Genomic DNA, 20,113 nt, shown 5'->3' with positions numbered 1-20,113 from the left:
AAATATTCACTTATGCCAAGTTTTCCTCAACAAGAACTGGAAAATTTACTGAGCCTACTTATGGCCCATCTGTACTTTGCACAAGACGTGGGACCAGTTGTGCACAGTGTGACCTACTGATAGGCACCATCTAAACCATCTGTTGCTGAAATTTTTTTGGCTCTACTATATCTGATATTGTTAAAATAGGTATAGTTACTGTGAGTCCTTGCTCATTTTGGCTTTTGTGGAATAAAGGCAACTGAAACAGAATTAAAGCATTCCAGATCATCACTCTTACAAAACAGAAGGGCATTTCTTCAACATCAATGGTTTGTAGAGACTGAGCCGAGAGCTACTGGTATTAAACAGAGAAGAATGTGTAAACTGCAGCTCCAGAGAAGAACTGGAGCTACTAAAAGCTGTGTTTTACCACCTTGGGTAAAACACAGCCAGAGCTCACAGGTTGCTAGAACACAGCATTTGGGGCTGAAGGGTTTGAGGCAGTTTAAGCAGTAGCTGACTTTGAAATGTTCTTAGCACGCCTTCAGATAACATTAACTTTAAATAAACTTGCTGAATACTCATGTAAATTATTTCCATTTGGCTGTCTCATTATTCAATATGCTTTCAAGGAACATGGTGATGAAAGAAGAAAAATACCTCTTTCTAACATAACCATACTGGCAAGAGGATCAACATTATCAGTATTCAAAGAATGTCTTGGCAGGATAAACCTTCATAAAAAGAAGGAGCACTAGCTAATCCAAGTTGTCAAAATAGCAATAGTACCTCAAGGGTTGATCTGCAAAGTGATTCATTATTTATTGCTAATGCAAACAAAACATTCTGAGCAGAAAGAGCAATTGTTTCCCATCTGGGAAAGCCACTGGTGGAGAGTCCACAATATATAAATCTTAGGAGGAATAGAGAATATCTATTTTCTTACCCACTAAAAATCAACCAAAGGCTGGAAGAGGATTGTCTGATTTCTTTTCTGTGAAGAACCACACTTAATGGCAATCAGTACTTTTCAAACTAACACAGACATGAAATGCAGGAAGAAGGAAAAAATTCTGGAAATTTCATTCAAAAGCATAAGACATACACCTTTAGAGAAAAACAATCAAACATGGTGGAAATTGAACATGCAATGTAGTATGCATCCTAAAACCATCTATACTTCAACAGCTCAATAAGAGGCCTGCCTTGCCAAAATAAGTTTCTGCTGGAACCAATCAGGCAACCATTTTCAGATGCCAAACCTCAGATACTTTGTGACAGCTTCAGCCTGACTAAGTTCTTCCCCAGCATGCCAGGGCTAGGCTTTCACAGAATCATAGAATGGTTTGGGTCGAAAAGAACCTTGCAGATCATCTGGTTCAACCTCCCCAGCCATGGGCACCTTTCTCAAGACCAGCTGCTTAAACCCCATCCAACCCAGCATTCTCCTTCAACCTCATATAAAATACAGGACTCTAAAACTGGGGGAGATTTGGTTTTTCTGGGGGAGGGTTGTTTTTGATCTTGTTTTCTGGTGCAGCTTTTTTTCCCAAAAGTACTAATTTTGTGATTTATTTAGAAAACATCCTTGAAACATATTTTCATTTACACTTTTGTTCACTTACTATCTTTTCTAGTCTTTCAATCCATCTTTCCTTGTCTCATTCTGTAATAGCTCATCTCTGCTATCTTCTTGCTCTTTTAAGGCCCGGAACCTGATCGTACTCCCAACATGTATCTTCTTCCATTGCAACAGAAAGTACTGGCTCAGCCTCAAGAATTTGGGATTCTAAGAAGTCCTCTCAATAATTGCATATACAATTTGTCTTTTAAATGAACACATCATCTATGAGCTACATAAAAAATAAAGTTGATTCTTTCTCCTAGTACATTTCTAACAAAAATATAACAGAGACACACACAAAAAAAATCACCACTATTTAGCAGAGTGTTACTACAGCACAGATATGCTGTCTGCATAGAAAAAACACATTTCTGATCCAAATTGATAATTGTAATGACAACAATATTTAGCATATAAAGTCAGAAGAAATAAAGAACATTCATGTTCTGTGATAAGGTAAATTTATGTACTGCAGGTTGCTACACACTGGAAATTCAGAATTTCAAATTTTTAAAAAAGTGTAATACAACGGGTGACTTTTTATTTTGCATAGAATGCCAATGGCAGTAGAAAGACAGGAATATTAATTCAATTTTTTAAAAGTTCAGTTCAGTTTTTAACTTTCAGACTATTTTAAAGCATCTCCACATGCACAGACTACACTTCTGTCTACTTAAGCCTTTAATTTTCCTGTCTCAGCAATAGCTACTGAGCGACCTCTTGTGATGAAATGTTTGAGCACTTTCTCACTTATTTAAAAAAAAAACGAACAAAAGGCTGGCAGTGCAAAATGAAGAGTTCAAAAAACCAGCACCATCTCTGTCATTAAAAGGAATAAAACTTTATTCATATAACCCCTCAAATTGGGTATTGAAGAATGCACCTCTGAAGATAATAAGAGAGGTACAAAAAAAACCCCAGTGTGCAATGGCAACTATCATGCCACTCTTCACACCATTTTTGCAGGAAGTTTTGGGAAAAATACATGTAATCACCTTCTTGTACCTTACTGCCACTGCATTAAAATAAGCAGAGAAATAAAAAAATCCCAAGATACTCAATAGTCTGATCAAAGGGATGAAATCAAAATACCATAAAGAAAACAGCATTTGCAACTTGTTGGAGAGGGCAAAAACAAACCACCAAGAAGACAAAATTAGTTTTATTAACCAACATTTAAGACCACCAGTAAATATGTTGAGGAGCTCAATACAATCTTGGAAGCAGACACCCCCCAGGATGTCTGGTTTCAAATTCTCAGTGATCTCAATTAAATAAAACTGCAAGTAGCTACTCTTTCTCGGCCTTGAAATACCAATTCTGCAGTCAGCTCTAGTTTTTCACAGTATCACTTAAAAACACATACATAAATACAATCAAAGCATGTTCAACGAGTCTAGAAAAGGAAGTCTCTTGTCATTTCAGAAAAGCACACAGTGCCTCATCCTATTCCAACTGAAAAGGAATTGTAGTGTGAATGTTTGATTGATGGGGCACTGATCAAGTCTCAATGAGCAGGACAAATACCAACACACAGCATTATTTCAGAACAGAAACAGAACTGCTGAGGGATCTGACCACAAGATGTCACTCTCTACTTTGTGGCAACTTGGAAGTTCATTAGCACAGCTTACCCCTCAAAAAAAGCCTGGGCACAGCCAATGAAATTTGTTATGTTCCACGTGGGTCAGGTTAAGGCAAACTGCTCGACACGTCATTTCTGTAGCTGTGATGTAGAATTACCACTCAGCATGCAAAGAAGCCAAAGTAACCTCTCCAAGTTCATCCTCCCAAGTCTAAACCAAGAACAACTAGCTCAGCTAAAGCTTCTTATAACATCTGTTACTGCTCTTACACAAATGACACAAATTGTTTTAAACTTTCCAGCCTTTTTAATAAAATCATGGTTATGTACTGAGCTCTTTTGACTCAGAATACAGCAAGCTGCCTGTATGAACTATAGCTTCTATGCAGATAGACAGCCTAAAATAGTAAGTTTTGCAAGATTTTTCAGGTGGCTTTGATTAACACTTTATCAGGCCTTGTGATCTAGTATGGTCTCACTTCTTTCTTTGCAAAACATGATCACCATCTTTACTCATCACTAGCATGTAAAATTATTTTTATACTTCATATATCTAAACAGGCATCTGTTGCAAGAGAATAAAAATACCTGAGCCTGAGTTTTAGGAGTTTAACATCAAAATCTGTAGCCATTATAAATACACACCTATGAAAGGAAAAAGTAAGTGGAAGTCCAAAACAAAGCTATGATGAAAGAAAAGTTTTAGGAATGAAAGGTTTTATATAAGTACTACATGAACTGCACAGAGCTGACAGAAAAAAACCTCATTATTACCTTATTATGTGTTAATGTTATCCTCAGGTCTGGTTTTATGATACCATATGCTGTCAGTAGATCTTGGACTTTTTTAAGTTCTTCCTTACATTTTCTATTTGTTGAGTAAAACTGCTTTCTTACAGGAAGATTCTTAAACAAATTGAGGACTGTTACTGTAGTACCTACAAGCAGGTGATAAAAAATAAAGTAGAAATTACACTGAAAGCAAATCACTGATTGGATATTGAGGAAACTATTTTTACTTAAACAAACATGTTTGTATGCTGCTGTGCTAAATCAGGTTACTAGCATGAAAAGAAATATACCAAATTAGCAGTCACCCCCCCCCAAAAAAAGGTATCTCAAGAATTTTGACTCTTCTCCTTTATTTAGAATTATGACTGCAGCACTAAGTTTTCTTTCATACACACTAATAATACCAATGATCAGCACTAAATAAAGCTGAGGACTCTCTCAATGCATAAGTAAGCCCTCATTAGCAAAATGATTAATTAAGAGACTAGAATCTAATCACACATATCTGGAGGCAAAGGAACACTGTGCTTCATTAAGAGCCTTCACAAGCATTTGCTTTAGGGTAGTACCTGAAGTGCCAAATACCTCTGCCCAAGGTACACTACACAGTAGGAGAAGGAATATAGGAATATTCTTCTACCAACACAGCCACATAAATTCCTAGCCCATAGGGATATTGCAAAGCATTAAATATGTCAGACAATTCAACAATTTCAACGAAAGACAAGGCATTGCAACCTGCAGGCTTTCTGGCTGTGGAAAACACTATACAGGCTAAATCTTTAAAAGAATCCTTAGTGAAAATTAGGTACACACCCTTCCTGCAGGTTAAAAAGAACTGTGACTTTGCCTGGTCTTACAGCCATGCTGCTTCCAGCAATTCCTATGTATGGCAGCAGGGCAAATCTTCCACCTTTAAGCAGATTTTGCTACATACAGAAACATTACTTTGGTCCTGAAGAAATCTTTCATATACAGACTTGAAGCATTTAATTTTTACAGGTTTTATTTCCACTGTCAGCTTGAAGAAGTGAGTCAGAGAAGGAGAAACGAGTTTATAATTACAATCTAGAACAACTTCCAAGACATTTCATTTCTTATGCTATGACAACACATTCTGAGCTGACAGACACAAGGCAAGAAACGTTTACAGCTGCAGATTTCATACTCAGCTTTAAGTAACCAATAGGTATTTCAACATCAGAAAGAGCCTCAGAGAAACACAAAATACATCTGTCACCTTGCAGCACCAGAATAGTGATAGCTTACCTTGCCCAAGATGGGAAGGCTTTTTGGAGGTTACATGCCCGTTGCTATCCAAAGCATACTGAATGCTGAAATCATCAGCAGCTGTCTTTGTTGTGACCAAAACCTGAAGAGAATTTAAAAAAACTTAATCAGGTACAGACAAATGAGCTCAGATAAGCTTTGCTACCACACTAACCACTGTTAATTTAGTCACCATAATTGCATTTAATTAGTTTATAAAATTCTTCTTCAACAGGTATTTCATACAGACACAGAAACATTCTGCATATCCTGCCTGTTTCCTGCCATTTAAACAAAAGCATTTCTATCACACTAATTGACAAAGCACAGCAATTCCTACTATCTACAACACACATAGCTTTATTTTCTATTCTAGCTCAGATTAAATAAACTTTATCAATTGACAGTTCTGCACTTTTACCCTCTGTGAGAAAAATTACAACAAATTAATGTGAGATTCCACAAACTTAAAGACTACTCTCTAAAAACCAATATATTATCTTTCCACACCTAAACATATCTGGCCATCAGCCACAGCAAGTTTTGTAAGCTATTAAGGTAATACACAGATTGCTTTAGCAAGAGCAGTCATAAATCAGAGTTCAGGTACCAACACAGTGGCACAGAACCACTGCCCTTTAACCACCTGGAACAAGTTTAACACACATACAGAGTTTCAGGATATTTTGGTTTATTTTAGTGTCTCCCATGAATCATTCAGCATTCAGTCATGCCCCTGGAGAGAAAAACACTAAGTGATTAACTGGAGATTACAGTATTGCAGACCTACTTAAGGGCCAATAACAAAGTACCTTCAAACTGAAATTTCAGAGGGCAGTTTGGGTAGGCAGAACACAATTACTGCCAGGAGTGTCAATTAGCATAATTACTGATACAAGGAGTAATACCTATTAAAGCACTTCATAGACTCAGGCCACCTCCCATCTCTTATGAAACGTACCATAGAGCTGATTAGAAGCTCTGAACAGAAGGCAATCTGCTCTGAGAGCTCATTAGAAGGAACCAATGACTGAGGTCTGTCATCATCTATCAAAACATCAACACTTTTGAAAGCATCTTTGGAAATCTCCATCCAAATACACAACCCACTCCTGCTTAGTGCAATGTGAATGCAGCCCAAGGTACCAAGGAGTGAAGCTGTAATATTATCTCTCCTGACCCCAACAGCTGACAGTTCCAATCAGACACAGGCACTGGTATCTTCTTCCTGCACCATCTAATCCTCAGCAGACTTGAACCCAAAACTTGACCTTGGTGCAGCATGAATTCAGAAAGGGAAAGCACAAGAGATCTGGCAGATGCCGTGCCTTTAGCAGCCTGAACACTTTTCAGGTAGTTTTGAATAAATTTATTTACTTTTAGCCAACAAGTTAAGTTGCAAATGTCAGTACACTGCCAATCCTCTTAACACAAACATACGGCTCAGACTCAGATAGGTCAGGTAGCAGGTTCCTGTTTACTCACAGGGACAAAGTTTGTGCAATTGCAGTCACATACATGTCAAAGAGCAATAAGGAGCTCAGCAAGATCCCATGACTGCTGATCACCTAGATAACAAGGCAGGAATCGTTACTGGAATGGTGGCTATGTGGGCCATCAGTTCCCTGAAATTACTTCTTCTGCCCATCACCTGCTGCTCCTCTCCTGATTTACCCAAATTCACATAGCAAAGCCAGATAAAACTCTTTGACATGATAGTCCTTGATATAAAGAGAAAGAGAATACAACACAATCTGTTAACTGTTCTGATTGAGCAAAACAAACAGAGCACTGCTGTGACCTGTGTGACAGAAAGGCAGGACTGACACAAACAAGAAATCCCTATGACATGGCTTCTGGGGCTGGGGAGAAAGGCAGTATACACAAGCATATCCTGGCAAGACGCTGGAACATTTAAACTCTTTGCACAGAATAAAACTTTCATGAACACATACAGACAAGAACATTTGTAACACAAAGGCTACACATTTATAGCAAGTGCTCACCTCTGATACACTGCAAATCGATCCCAAAGCTTCCCCACGGAAACCATACGTTGTCAGCCTTTCAAGATCCTCAGATGAGCTGATTTTTGAGGTGTAGTGTTTAATTGCCATAACTGGAACATCATCAACCTTGATTCCACTGCCATTGTCTCTTACTTCTATTTTGCTAAACCCATAATTCTCCTAAAAATAAGAACAAAACACAAAGGAGCAGTAGAACAACCAAATTAATTAAGACATAAGTTTGAAATAGCTAAGGTTACTGCTTCTAACTATCCATACAGAAGTGGAAGTTTTGCTTGCCTGGAGGAATTGAACAACCATTAAATGTCTCTAAAGAAAAAAAAGAAAACGAAAAATACACCATGTTAGGATAACAGTGATGGTTTCTCCAATTAAATAACATAATTAACACCCTGTGATTTGGAAACATCAAAACCTAAGCTCAAAAGGAGATCTATAGCTGGAAAGCTGAAGATTTTTCACCTCTTTTGATCTCTCTTACCTACTTGGTATCAATTTTTTTGAAATCACTTGAATGCAGCTCTGTGTATTGAATTGAGTAGACCCTTACTTCATGTCACTTTCAGTTTCAATTTTAACTGATGTGATTCCACCATATTTTCCAAGTTGTTTTCCAAGTTCAATATACAGAAGCTGAAATTCTAATGAGGGGAAAGGCATGAATGGTGAGGGTAATAGAAAAGCTTGTAAAGAGATACAGTACTTTACAAAAAAGAAGTAAAGGTTCCCAGAGGCTCTTTTAAAACAGCCTTCAAGGAAGCAAAGTTCAATCTTTGTGATTCACCTTTACAGACATACGATGCATATTCTACTGAATTCCAGTTCAAATATGTCATTCCAGTAAGCACCAGCATAAATATGCTAAAACTCTGAAACCCAGGTATTTACAACAGCTAAATAAAAGGTAAAATTTAGGTTCTGTAACATCTCAAACAAGTGCAGCAAAGAATTCTTTCCAGCTACATTACAGTCTGCACAAGTAAGTAGCACCCGGAAGAACCACAGAAAGTAATCAGAGCTGCAGGATCACTAACTAAGCTTCTTTCACAGAAGCAAGACTGGCTCTTTGAAAAAGATTATGATGCAATGCACAAAAAAAGTGCTGTAGTGTGTAATACATCTAGGTGACCTTAAAACTAGTTTTGCTTAGAAAGAGTATCTTAAAACAGCAGTTGCCACCACTGATGCTGGACAGAGCATGTGATGGTTGATCACTGAAAGCAGATTGATTAAACAAACTTTGCTCTCCTACCTGGGCCTATCCTGAAAACAGTTATGAAAAACTATAATGTACTCACAAGAGTATTTCTTGAAGTAAAAAAATGACCCAATCAAAACCAAAAGAAAGGTAACTAAAGAAACTATCTGCATTCATACATAATCTGCTTTAGGAAACATCAAAAGCCTCTGAGGTAGGCTCAGAACCACAATACACAAAACACAACAGAAATAGGGGTACATGTCACTTTCTGTTGTAATGAACGGTGCAAAAGCTGTCTTCAGGTGAAAAAACAATGCTTTTGCTCGTGTTTGAGACAACCTCCACTGGGCAGCAAAACAGAACTAAGCAATACACCTTCACTGAGCACAAAAACACATAAGGAAATAGAGGCAGGAAACCCTCTACCCTGCTGCTATAGGTGCTAATGAAAGATTTGAGCATTTTACAATGAACCCCTATTTTCCATTCTAGTTTTTACTTTCAGACCAGTTAGCTGGTTAAGAAAAGTGAGATTTGTCTTAAATCAAAATGTTACACAAATGATTCTCTATTTCTCTTCTAATCTTATTCATTTTTACTTGTGCATGTTTTATGTAAGTATTACAGTGCTTAAACTTTGTATTTTGTAACGCCTTCCTCCATGAGCTGAATCTTACCAAGGTTATGAACCCATGAAATGTTTAAGTTGCTCTGCCAGGTCACTGATGCCAATCAGTATGATTCAGCTTGGATACACAGTGCAAAGATGCCAAATAACATCACCTATGGGCGTTTGGTCAATCCCAGACTTAAACACCAGCCAAAGCTTCCCACTACAGCTCACCACTGCCATGACTCTTGTCTGAGAGCCATTCCATCTTCAGCTTAATTCCTGTCTGTCTGTCAAAAAGGAATTGTTATCTTTGTTCAGGCAAATTGGATAAACTATGCCTCCCTATTCCAGCTGAAAAAGATTAAAACAATGAAAATGCTGCAGTTTCAGGCAAAACCCATCAAGCTGTAAAATGGAATTTCAAAGTTTCTCTGTTATGTTTCTGAACTAATCCAGAATTAACGTGGTCATTGACCTCTATTACGTAGTCAGAGTTATTTTAATTTCCCATTAAAAAGTACCAGAAAAAAATCCATTATTTTACAGTATTACTGTCTGGAATTGTGCAGAGTGCAGGTTTTATCTTCTCCCCTAGTACCCACAGAAGAACAATAATCAAATCTCTTTTAATCAGTGGCAACTTGCAGAAAGTCAGGTTTGTTTGTTTGGAACTACAGTGTTTCAGATTGGGCTGGACTGACACAAGAATGTAAGAGTAGTGTAGATAATTCATGCACTTAAAATGGTTTAAAATGCACTTTTTAATTGATTTGGGACACAGCTGGTTTCTGTGCTGTGAAATCTCCACTAGTTAGAGGGCTCTCACCTCTGCAAGGTTTCTTCCAACCATTCTGAAACACTTCCAAACCTTTCTGTTCATTTCTTGCAGCTACTGATCAGCTCCCAGGATCTGATCCCAATATCCTTTACCCCCACAACTGTGCACACACTACTCACACTGGAGTTACTCATGAAGCAAGAATACTCTGCAATCTTAACATAGAGAAGACAGAGATTACGAGGGACCATAGCACAGACAGAACATCTTCAGTTCACTCAAAGCAGTAACAAACATGTTCCTTGGTATCTGCAGGAAATCATTCTCAGATGGAAAAAACTCTAGAGTAATTCAGAAAATATAGCAGACATGGACAAAGAAACAAGAAGAAACTGAACTGCCCTCCTAGTGAAGAGCATTTATCTAATGCTTAATTCAAGAATATCCTATACATTCACTGTTATTTGCAGAAAGGAAATTGGATACAATTCTGAATACCTACATTTATACAGGATATAACAACAGTTCTTTCTTACTAAGCAGGAGATAGTGCTACTATACAGCTGCTGACAAAACACTGCAAAAGAAGAAATATGACAGCAAACGAAGCTGACCAGTTACCCATTTTACCCAATTTGTAGGGAAAAAAAGCTCAAACTCCTTATTAAAAGTAGTATTTTCTATTGTCAGAAACTATCCGTGAGTGACATGTCAACTTTTTTAAACAGCTTATAAAAATAAAGAGCTAGAAGTAGCCAGAGTTCACCATGCTAATTAGAGACACAGTAGTGATTTGTATTATAAAACCATTTTTTGTTTTGAACGGTCATTAAGCTTTTCCACTGTCTCCATTTTCACCTTTCTTACAATACTTGGTAATGAGCATTAAATATGTCAGCCTAACAGCAAACCTAAGTCCAACATCTTTTAAAACAGGCTACTAGTCAGAAAAGGTAAATTTTTAGTAGAAAAAGGAGGATTAAAAAAGCTGACAGTTTTTTCCCCACGATACACTCAGAAGCACAAATATACCTTACTGTTTCAGAGCAGGACCTCAAAAACACAAATGAAAACTAACTTTTTACCATTTTTACTTGAGGTAAAAATATAAACATATAAATATATAATAATCATCACCAATCCCCAAACCACAATAGCCTAAAAAACCACATTTGCAGTGGAGCAATTTTCCTGGCATCTTATTTTATATCCAATTCTTTTTGAGAGAAAGACTTACCAGTTTAATATCAATGCCTGTAGCATTGGCATCCAAGGAATTTTCTATCAGCTCCTTCACCACGCTGACAACTGAAGTAATCACCTGAGAACTTGAAAGGAGCCGAATTGTCTCTCCAGGGAGCTGCTTCATGGTGGAAAGATTTAGGGAAGCTGTGTAGAAAAGTAACAGAAAATGAATGTAAAAGTAATATTGCAATTACATATTTCTAAGAACCTCTTTCACAGGAACTTTGAAATGTAGAAAAACACATTATGGCTGGAAAGTGAAATTTTCGAGTTAAAGTAGGACTCAGCTTCCTCTGCAGTCAGTAGGTGTTAGGAGAGAAATGAGGAGTCAACACGGTGTTGAGGAAAAGCCATATTCAATGGCAATGGAATCTGGCAAAAATGAGAACCAAACCCAAAAAAGTTCTCCATTACAGTCTTGCCTCTCTGATCTGTGTACTGTGTACACCACGTGTGTTCCTCACGCAGGTAATTTTATTTCTATGTCACTCTGTCTCTCACTTAAAAATGAAGATGCCTTACAAACCAGGGGAGATTTCTTTTTTTAATCATTGGAAATAAAAAGGGTTATAAAATTCTTACTATATTATAGAGACACTCTCCCATGAAGAGATTTCACATGGATCTGTAAATTTTAGTTCTGTATAAGTACCTACAAGCCCCAGGAAAACTATTTTGCTGATCCTTGTAGCCTGCCAAATTCAACCACAGTTTTATATGCATATGAGAGAGGCAGGGGAAAGAGCATCTTGCACCTCAAGAATGGTTCAAACAGGTTTCTTCTCTCTGGGTTATGTTATATAATACCATTTACACTGAAAAGCAAACAATCCTGACAGTCCTGGCTTCTCCACTGATTCAGTCCAAGGTATCTGCTGAAGAACACTGACTGCACACTCAGCACCTGTCCCAAGGATATGAGCACACGTGGAGGAATGGAACAAACCCAGATTTCCTCCTGACACAGCCAGGACCTGGTGAGGGATTGCAGCCAACACCCTGAAGCATCACTGCCCTGCAGGGTATATGCAGCTGATATAACAATTACAGGACATTTCTCTTCCTCAACATCCTGCTAAAGACAGCAGCTCTTTAAACATAAAAGTTAAAATGTGGTTTTTGGGTGGGGGGGAGGAAGTAAAGTGTTATGAAGTATAAGCAGCACTGAAATTTTTCTAGGAACAACTACAAAGGGGTTTTCTCTTTATTACTGATATTTACATTGCAAAGGGAGTTTGCCTTTCAGATGTGGTAAAAGGATCTGACAAATTGTTTTTCCACCAACTGGAAAACACGAGGAGCAGGAGAAAAGGTGCACTGCTGAAGACAAACCGATATTAATATCATGTACAGGTGTTCAGAGAAGCAGGTTTTGAGGCATGGACACATTGTACAGGACTCCTGTGTCAAGTGCTTCATGATTTACTCACGGGAGTAAATCAGATGGGAGCTGGATGTCTCTCCATCAAAAGACACTGACTAAGATACGGGAGGGTCTTAAAAGAAACGCTGCAGACGAATTTTCTATGAGGTGTGACTGATGTAGGCAGTTTGGGAGAGGAATCAGCTCCCAGTGTGGCCTCCCCTGCCCTGGACCCAAATTGAGAGATGCAATGCTGGCCACATCTCAGAACACCTGCTGGGAGGCAGACAGGGACCTCGGGGACGTCCTACCCATGGAAAGGCATCCAACCTAGGATGCCTTCTAACTAAACGACACGTGTTTCAGCTCAGGCCACCTTACTACTGCAACTCTTCAAGACCCAGAAGTGTAACAACTGTGCTCTGTGGGAAAGCACAGCACTTTCTGCACGGGAGCCCCATCACTGATCTAACCCTTGGATCCCTCTACAGCAACTTCGTCATGCCAACAACTACGGTTCTACACATCCTCGCCTAAACTGGGAATAAAATCTCCCTAAATTTTACGGCTCCGGCCCCACAGATGTCTGGAGCCACACCAAGAAACCCCCTTCAAGCACCGCCTTCCTCAGGGGCCCTCCCCAGCACGCACTGAGGCAATCCTTCGGTTTACGAGACGAACAAAAAGGGCGAAAAGCGGCAGACAACCCCTGCGGGCCCTGGAGTTTACCCCACGCCACACGAGCCGTCCGCAGTTCCCGGTTCTCGCTGCCAGAGGCGGGGCGCCGCTCCCGCTCTGCGAGGCGCTCGCTGTTCCCCGGGGCCTGCCCGCCTCAGCCCCGGGCCCAGGGCCGCCCCGGCCCAGCTCCCCGCGGGAAGCGGCGCCTCGGTCTCGGTCTCGGTCCCGGTCCCGGTCCCGGTCCCGGCCCCGGCCCCGGCGCGGCCTCCCCGCTCCCGCCCCGCGGCTGCGCTACCTGCGCGCCCGCCCCGCGCCCGTGGGCGGTGCGGGCGGCCCGGCCCGGCCCCTCCGCTCCGCTCCCCTCCCGACCGGCCCTGCCCACGGGCACCGCGGGCTCTACCTGCGGTCGGCGCCGGACGCTCCGCTCCGGCTCCTCGGCGGCAGCGGGGCTGCGGAAAGGTGGGGCCGCGGCGGGGGGCGGAGGGACGGGCGGCCGGGGCCGCCTGCGCTGGAGAGCAGGCCACGGGCACGGCCGGCCTGGCGCTGCGGCGGGGCCGGGGCGGCGGCGGCGGAGCGGGGATGGCAGAGGAAAGGCGGCGGTGCAGCGAGCTGGCGCTGGGATCGGGCTGGAATCGTGGGGTGGAATGGGAAGGAGTGGTGGGTCACGTCGGGATGTCTGTCTAGGTACTGGCTCGGCGGGTGCTGCATCCCAGGGGGAGAGGAACAGCCTCGCGTCGCCCATCCCAGGTAATGTGTCCTCGGAATGCTTTCAGGTACTGCTTAAGGTCGCTAGTGCCCCCGATCGGGTTCAGGTTCAGCCTATCTCTTTTTAGTCTACTGCTGTTCATATTGCAGAATATTTTGATTTTATACCTCACTAAGTGTCAGAAACAAACTTCCTACCGAAAGCAAGATTGCTTTTGCTAGTTGAATAGTGCTTTTGTATTCTGCTTCAGATGATTGCTAAGAAAAACTTCATCCTGCTCCCAAAAATAAATATCCATTGTACCAGAGGTCATGTGAGTTTGAAGTAAGCAATAGTTTAGGGTTGTCTTAAATTTATCATAACAAATTTTACTGCAATAGGACGACAGTGGCACTGTAGGTAAGTTCTGTCAATTTCCTGGATATATCGGCATATTAAATTTTCCTGTGTATCTCTGCATGTGTCTGTTGTTTAGAAAACTTTTGAACCTGTTCTCTAATTTCAGCTGGATTTAAAAGATGGAAATGTCTGTCTGGAAACTAATAGATGGTGAGGGAAGGAAATCTGCACTTTGCTTCAAGAAAAAGAGGTGTAGATTGCTCCCTCATTGTTCTTTCTAGAAGTGGGTGGCTGGGCAGTTGGTATACGCAGAATTCTTCACTAACCATTATATGAACGAGAAAGAGGAGGAAGATTGTCTGATGTGGGAAGTGGAAAAGAGCTCTGGATTTTGTTATAGATGGAGAAACTTAATTCTGAGGATTTATTAGCTTGGTTTCTTACAGCTTTGCAACTCTAGCTTCTGACATCACAGCTTACTATTTTTTTAAAACGTCCCTTCTGTAGCAGTCTTATGAGTTTTATTTGTTTGGACTTGTTTTAAACAAACGGTTCCCAACTGTCCCTTTGTGCTGATTTCTCTATAAACCATAGTTTGAAGATCTTGAGGTACATCCCTGTTCTTGCACTGTGTTCTCTCCAGGCCTGCTTCTTTAAAGCAGCTTTTTCTCACATTTGAAAATTGCATATGTTAAGTACTCCTCTGTAACAGTAGTCTCAGTCTTCAAACAGCTCTGTTTTATAGGGTAAAAATGAACGTAGGAGTTGCCCACAGCGAGGTAAATCCAAACACTCGAGTGATGAACAGCCGTGGAATGTGGCTGACATACGCGCTCGGAGTCGGCATGCTGCACATTGTCCTGCTCAGCATTCCCTTCTTTAGTGTCCCTGTCGCCTGGACTTTAACAAATGTCATTCACAACCTGGTGAGTAGTAGTAGTAGTTCTCTCTTGGAACAGAATTTGAATAGTTGTTGTTCATATGTATTTATTTTCAGTAGCGAGGGAAGGGGAAAGTAGCCAGTCTGTATGGACAATGAAATCCTACTGTCCAAAAACACCACCTCTCCTTGGCCTATCCACAAAGGATTGGCTGTTTTGGGGAGGAAGAGTGATACACGACCACTTTCACTTTAAACATGAAAGATATGAAATATTCTTTATGGAGTTATTTGTTCTTTTAAACGGTGTTTAATTAGGCTGGAAGGTTGCAGACATAAAATCGTCATGCCAACCAACTTTCAGTGTTCTGCATATTGTTAGAGAGCTGTGCTGAATACATAAACTATCACATTTTTAATTCTTGGACACTATCTACTAATTTTTCCACATAAATCTGTTAATATCCCAAAATGTTTAATTTTAGTACCTTACCTATTTTCTTTACGAGAAATGCTTGTATTCTTTTTCTTAATTTTGATTTCTGGCCAAGCTACATAACTCAGAATGACTTCAGCATACAATGTTGTCACCATGCATGACATTAGAGAAATCTTGCTTGAAAGCAGTGGGAAAAACTGAACTACTTTGACCCAGCCCTGAAACCATTTGTTATTCAGAGAGTTGTGATTTGCATGATACTTTTGTATGCAGAAGATTTTGTGAGCTGCTTTCTACTCCTCTCCCCAGGATGCTATCATTTTCTTGTAATCACTTAAAGTAGTGCAGCTATCTATATAATTTCTGCCATGCTTAGAGAAAAGAGGGCCATAACCCAGCAATTTACTTCATACTTGTGGTTTGCTAGCTCAGTTTTCTAACATTACCTGCAAAGAAGACTTGACAATAAGATAGCTCTTTCCTTATTTAGGAAAACGATAGTGCAGTAAGGATGGGTAATATCCTCTTGAATGTAAAGTTTTATTTTTTTTTTATTTGAGCTTTTTGGTTTTGTCAGTAGGTTTAAAACTACTGGTGGAATTGTAACTGTCATTAGAGCGTTTTGTGTGTTATCTTTGACAGCATCAGACATGTCTGACTTCAGAAGATGTTGGCAGAGACAAGTATTACTAAATATTTCCCACATGCCTTACTGAACTCATTGCAAGTAGCTGTAATGACAACAGGGATGAGAGCATGCACTGGCAAGTAGTTTTGTAGTGAAACACTAGAAGATGAGTATAAATTTCGCTGTTGGATATTTCAGAATTTAAATGGCAGTTCTTTTGGAAACACATCCACAAATGGTTTGACAAAAATAAAAAAAGAATCTTGGATTTCCACTAATGGAAATCTCTTAGCTAACCTTGAAAGCATTTTTGGTGGTTCTTTCTGCAAGTACCACTGGGAAATAAAATGTGGAGTAAGCATTTGGATCCATCCTAAACTAAAAGTGTCTTTATGGTTATTAAACCTGAGGCACTGCAAACGTCATGAATCAAAAAATTAATTAAACAAATCAATTGTCCTAAGTTCACAGGGCTCTGGTCTGGAGTCTGTTCCAAAAAAAGGTGGAAGGAGACATGAAGTGATTTGCTGAGATTTCACCTCCATTTTAAGAATTTGGAAGAAATGTAGGGTTTTTTTTCTATATAAAGCTTTCTATTAAAATTTTTATATGTGCATAAGAAAGAGGAGGAAATCTTTGATATTGTCTCATAGAGACTCTTCCTTGGAGTTGGTGTGATAGAAAACAAATGTTTTTTAAAACTGGGAGAGGGTGTACTCTCCTTGATTTGAAACCAAGAGGCCCAAATTGGTCTTTCAGAACAAGCCAGACATGGCATGTACCCATCAAATATGAACAGTCACAATGAAAGCTCACATGTTCAAGGAGAAGCAGCAAAGAGGTGGACAGATGGTATTGAGCAGAATGCTTAGTCAGTTTCTAAGAATTTGAAGCTGGTAAAGGGCTGAGAAAGCTTTCAGGAGTTGATGTGATATTGCCAGTGTTTGTAGGTAGATTTTTGCTTTATGACACTCTACTCATCACTCTGTTAACACTGTGCTAGGGAAGTGGTGATACAAATCAGCAGCCCCACACTTGTTACAGTGCTTGTTAAACTTCTGTTGAATTCATGGAATTTTGCCTACTAGTGTAGAAGGCAAGGGAGTGGATTGGATATCACACAGACTTGGGCTTTAATTCTGATTCTGCACACTCTCAGGCAAATCACTTCTTGTCTCTTCCTTCCTCTTCAATAATTTGTCATTACAGGCTAGCAGCTCTTTTGAGTGAGAATTTACTCACTTTCTCTCTCCTTTTTTTTTTTCAATTTTATAATGCATTGAACAACTTAACAATTACTTAAAAATATTACTAAAAGTGCCTCTGTATTCACTTTTTATTTTCCCCAGGGAATGTATGTGTTTTTGCATGCAGTAAAGGGAACTCCTTTTGAAACACCTGATCAGGGAAAAGCTAGGCTACTAACACACTGGGAACAACTGGATTATGGAGTACAATTCACATCTTCAAGGAAGTTCTTCACAATCTCTCCTATAATTCTGTGAGTTCAAAAATGTGTTACAGATCAATTGGCACATAAAACCGTGATTTAAAAAGCTGTGACATAATGGGTTGCAATTTACAGTCTAAAAGCATTTTCTGTCTTTTTTTCTTATTTGTTTGTTTATTTCTACATCACAGCTATAGGGAGTATTTATTTACAGGCTATGTAATCAACAGTCTCTTCTGCTTTTGACATTCCACATACTGAAATCAAAGTTTGTAAACAGTTATTAATGGGGCAGGTTTTAAAGATTAGAAATGTAGTAAGGAAAACTTAGTGTTAACTCTTGAAGTTCTTTAAGAGATTGTGAAGTCATAAATATTGCAAATATAAACCAGTTGCTTTTGTGACAGCATTTATTAACCATTTTGCAACTTGTGAGGTAGAAGTGTGTCAGTCCTCAGTGAATGGGATCTGGTGTCGGTTTTGCTTTGTACATACTGTCTTCTTTCTATGCTATGCAAATGGCTTAGGAATTCTATGCACCTGTCTCTGTTGACAAAAGTGTGGTTGTGCAACTAAGAAAAATCAGATACATACTTAATATCCGACTCTAAAAGCCTTTGTTTGTCCCTGAAGAAAATTTACATGTCCACTTACGTGGCAGAGTGAGAGGGGAGGGAAGATCCTGCATGATGTTTAGAAAGTTGGCTGATAAAGGACAGAAGCTGAGAAAATATATATAACTCCTCAAGGTGGGGAGAAGTGCTGGAAGAAAACAGTAGACTGAGAGTTAAGCACCTTGAGAGATATGGGAAGAAGAGACTTAGACCATAATTTTGCTGTAGATACTCTAGAACCTCAGGTGAGATATTTAATACAGATATAGATGTTAACCAGTAAAATCTTACTAATCACTAAAGCACGTATTAAAACTTTGCTTTGTATGTGTTTTAGGCAAGGCTGCCATCAGCTAAGCTTGCTCCCTTTTCTCCTGCAGGTACTTCCTGACCAGTTTCTATACAAAGTATGATCCAACACACTTTATCCTCAACACAGCCTCTCTCCTGACCGTGCTTATCCCCAAGCTGCCACAGCTGCATGGGGTTCGAATCTTTGGCATCAATAAATATTAAGCAGAAGGTTCAACACTGGCTGCCCCTGACATGGCTACTGCTGCTCCCCGGGTGAAAGAAACGAGTAGTCTGCTGTGCTGAGTATCTCATCGTAGTCAGGGAGAGATGCTTTTACGTCTGAGATACAATTCCTGCTTCCTGCAGCATTGTCTGGGATGAAAATCAACTTTATAAGAAGATGCCATCAGATACTTCAATGTGGATTGGAAAGGTGTAGAAGAAAGGTTGACATGAAGAACTGGGCAGGCCCAGCTCTAAAACCTAATCCCCACTAAGACTGCACATGTGGCTGATGCAAGTGGCTTGTAAGGAAGGTGCAAGTTAACAGCTGAAATGGAGAGCAGTGTTTCACAAATACCCATCATCCATTATGCAGGTGGTAACTTCACATATAAATCCAGAATCCTCGATGCCAAGGACTGGTGAGGCCACATTTTTAGATTAAGAGAAATTAGGTAGTTTCTGCTGTAATGGATTGTAAGTGGTTGTACTTGTTTTTGCATTGTAAAAGTTTGTCCCACAGTAAGTACTGTGACAGCGAGCATAAATTGATGGTATAATTCCTGCCTTCTCTGTTCTTGTGATTTTTTTAAAATTTATTTTTTGTCACAATGACTGAACAAAGTCCTTAACTGCCAGCTCAGGGGATTTCCACATCAATTCTATAGCTCCGTTTATGTAAGCTTTTACAAATTGCCACTGTTGTGTTCATTTCATTTTGCTTACCAGGATACTGACTTTTCTGTGTGTAAATGGGACATCCTGAACAATTGCAATTTCTTTTTGGGTGTGGATTTTTGACTGTTTTATCTGATATTCACTGATGGGTTATTTTTCAGTAGCTGAGAAGCCTGTGAGGTGGGGGGGAAAGGGTTGCTGCTGTTGTAGGAGAAGCTGCTCTGTTACAGAGCAAGTGTCAGAACACGTAAGGGAAGCTGTGTAGGTTGTAAGCTAGAATAGAAGCTGAACTAGAAGTAGGTGAGTAGGCAAATCACATGGACTAACTATGCTTTTGCAGGAAAAAGTATAGATAACTTGCATGTCTTGGAAATGTGGAGGAATGCTGTGTTTTAGGGGTACTGTTTAGTACGGGGTAATCTTGTATATTATCAGCTCTGGAATTAGGCTGAAGGAGGTACATCTACTGCTCTGAGCACTTATTTCTGTATCGTGGAAAAAGGATGAATTCTGAAGTCTGCTGTGTGTTTGCCAGCCAAAACCACCTCAGATTTAACAGAAGACTCCATTTAAGACTTGATTTTGGTTGCAGTGACAGCCAGTGAGCTGGAAAAGAAAATTAAAAATATAAAAAGACAAGCCTAAAGTGGTGTACTTATTTTTTTTTTCCTACAGTAATTTTCTGGCTATTGACTTTATCGAT

General features: G+C 39.8%; 2 protein-coding genes across 4 annotated transcripts in view; one reads left to right on the top strand and one right to left on the bottom strand.

Annotated features, from left to right (window-relative positions):
* Positions 1 to 13,633, bottom strand: part of PMS1 (PMS1 homolog 1, mismatch repair system component) — a 43,630-nt gene extending 29,997 nt beyond the window's left edge. The window contains exons 1-5 of one of the 2 annotated variants that reach the window (XM_088167777.1): positions 13,561 to 13,633; positions 11,112 to 11,263; positions 7,259 to 7,441; positions 5,253 to 5,355; positions 3,966 to 4,129 (exon numbers count right to left, since the gene is read on the bottom strand). In XM_088167777.1, coding sequence (XP_088023903.1) covers positions 3,966 to 4,129; positions 5,253 to 5,355; positions 7,259 to 7,441; positions 11,112 to 11,243 — 582 coding nt within the window. In that variant the 5' untranslated portion in view covers positions 11,244 to 11,263; positions 13,561 to 13,633. Of the gene's footprint in view, positions 1 to 3,965; positions 4,130 to 5,252; positions 5,356 to 7,258; positions 7,442 to 11,111; positions 11,264 to 13,211; positions 13,345 to 13,560 lie in introns of those variants that run through there. The other variant, XM_014880938.2, reaches the window with a different exon arrangement.
* Positions 13,463 to 20,056, top strand: ORMDL1 (ORMDL sphingolipid biosynthesis regulator 1). 2 transcript variants are annotated; one of them, XM_014880942.2, is made up of 5 exons: positions 13,463 to 13,619; positions 13,845 to 13,907; positions 14,951 to 15,131; positions 17,502 to 17,653; positions 18,597 to 20,056. In XM_014880942.2, exons 3-5 carry the CDS (start codon positions 14,958 to 14,960, stop codon positions 18,730 to 18,732), a joined length of 462 nt encoding a protein of 153 aa, XP_014736428.1. In that variant the 5' UTR covers positions 13,463 to 13,619; positions 13,845 to 13,907; positions 14,951 to 14,957; the 3' UTR covers positions 18,733 to 20,056. The 2 variants fall into 2 exon arrangements, with proteins under 2 accessions (XP_014736428.1, XP_014736427.1); XM_014880941.2 differs by having other exon boundaries at positions 13,471 to 13,619; positions 14,938 to 15,131.
* Positions 20,057 to 20,113: the final 57 nt, after the last annotated feature.

This window comes from Sturnus vulgaris, chromosome 7, assembly GCF_052056855.1.
Source record: "Sturnus vulgaris isolate bStuVul1 chromosome 7, bStuVul1.hap1, whole genome shotgun sequence".
NCBI classification, from domain to species: Eukaryota; Metazoa; Chordata; class Aves; order Passeriformes; family Sturnidae; genus Sturnus; species Sturnus vulgaris.
This window is presented reverse-complemented; position numbering and strand designations above follow the sequence as displayed.

Excerpts from the sequence above, each read along its gene's own strand:
- ORMDL1 (XM_014880942.2), top strand. The coding sequence starts at position 14,958 with ATGAACGTAGGAGTTGCCCACAGCGAGGTAAATCCAAACACTCGAGTG. Across the intron at positions 15,132-17,501 it reads CAAATGTCATTCACAACCTG|GGAATGTATGTGTTTTTGCA; the intron begins GTGAGTAGTAGT and ends TATTTTCCCCAG. Across the intron at positions 17,654-18,596 it reads ACAATCTCTCCTATAATTCT|GTACTTCCTGACCAGTTTCT; the intron begins GTGAGTTCAAAA and ends TTTCTCCTGCAG.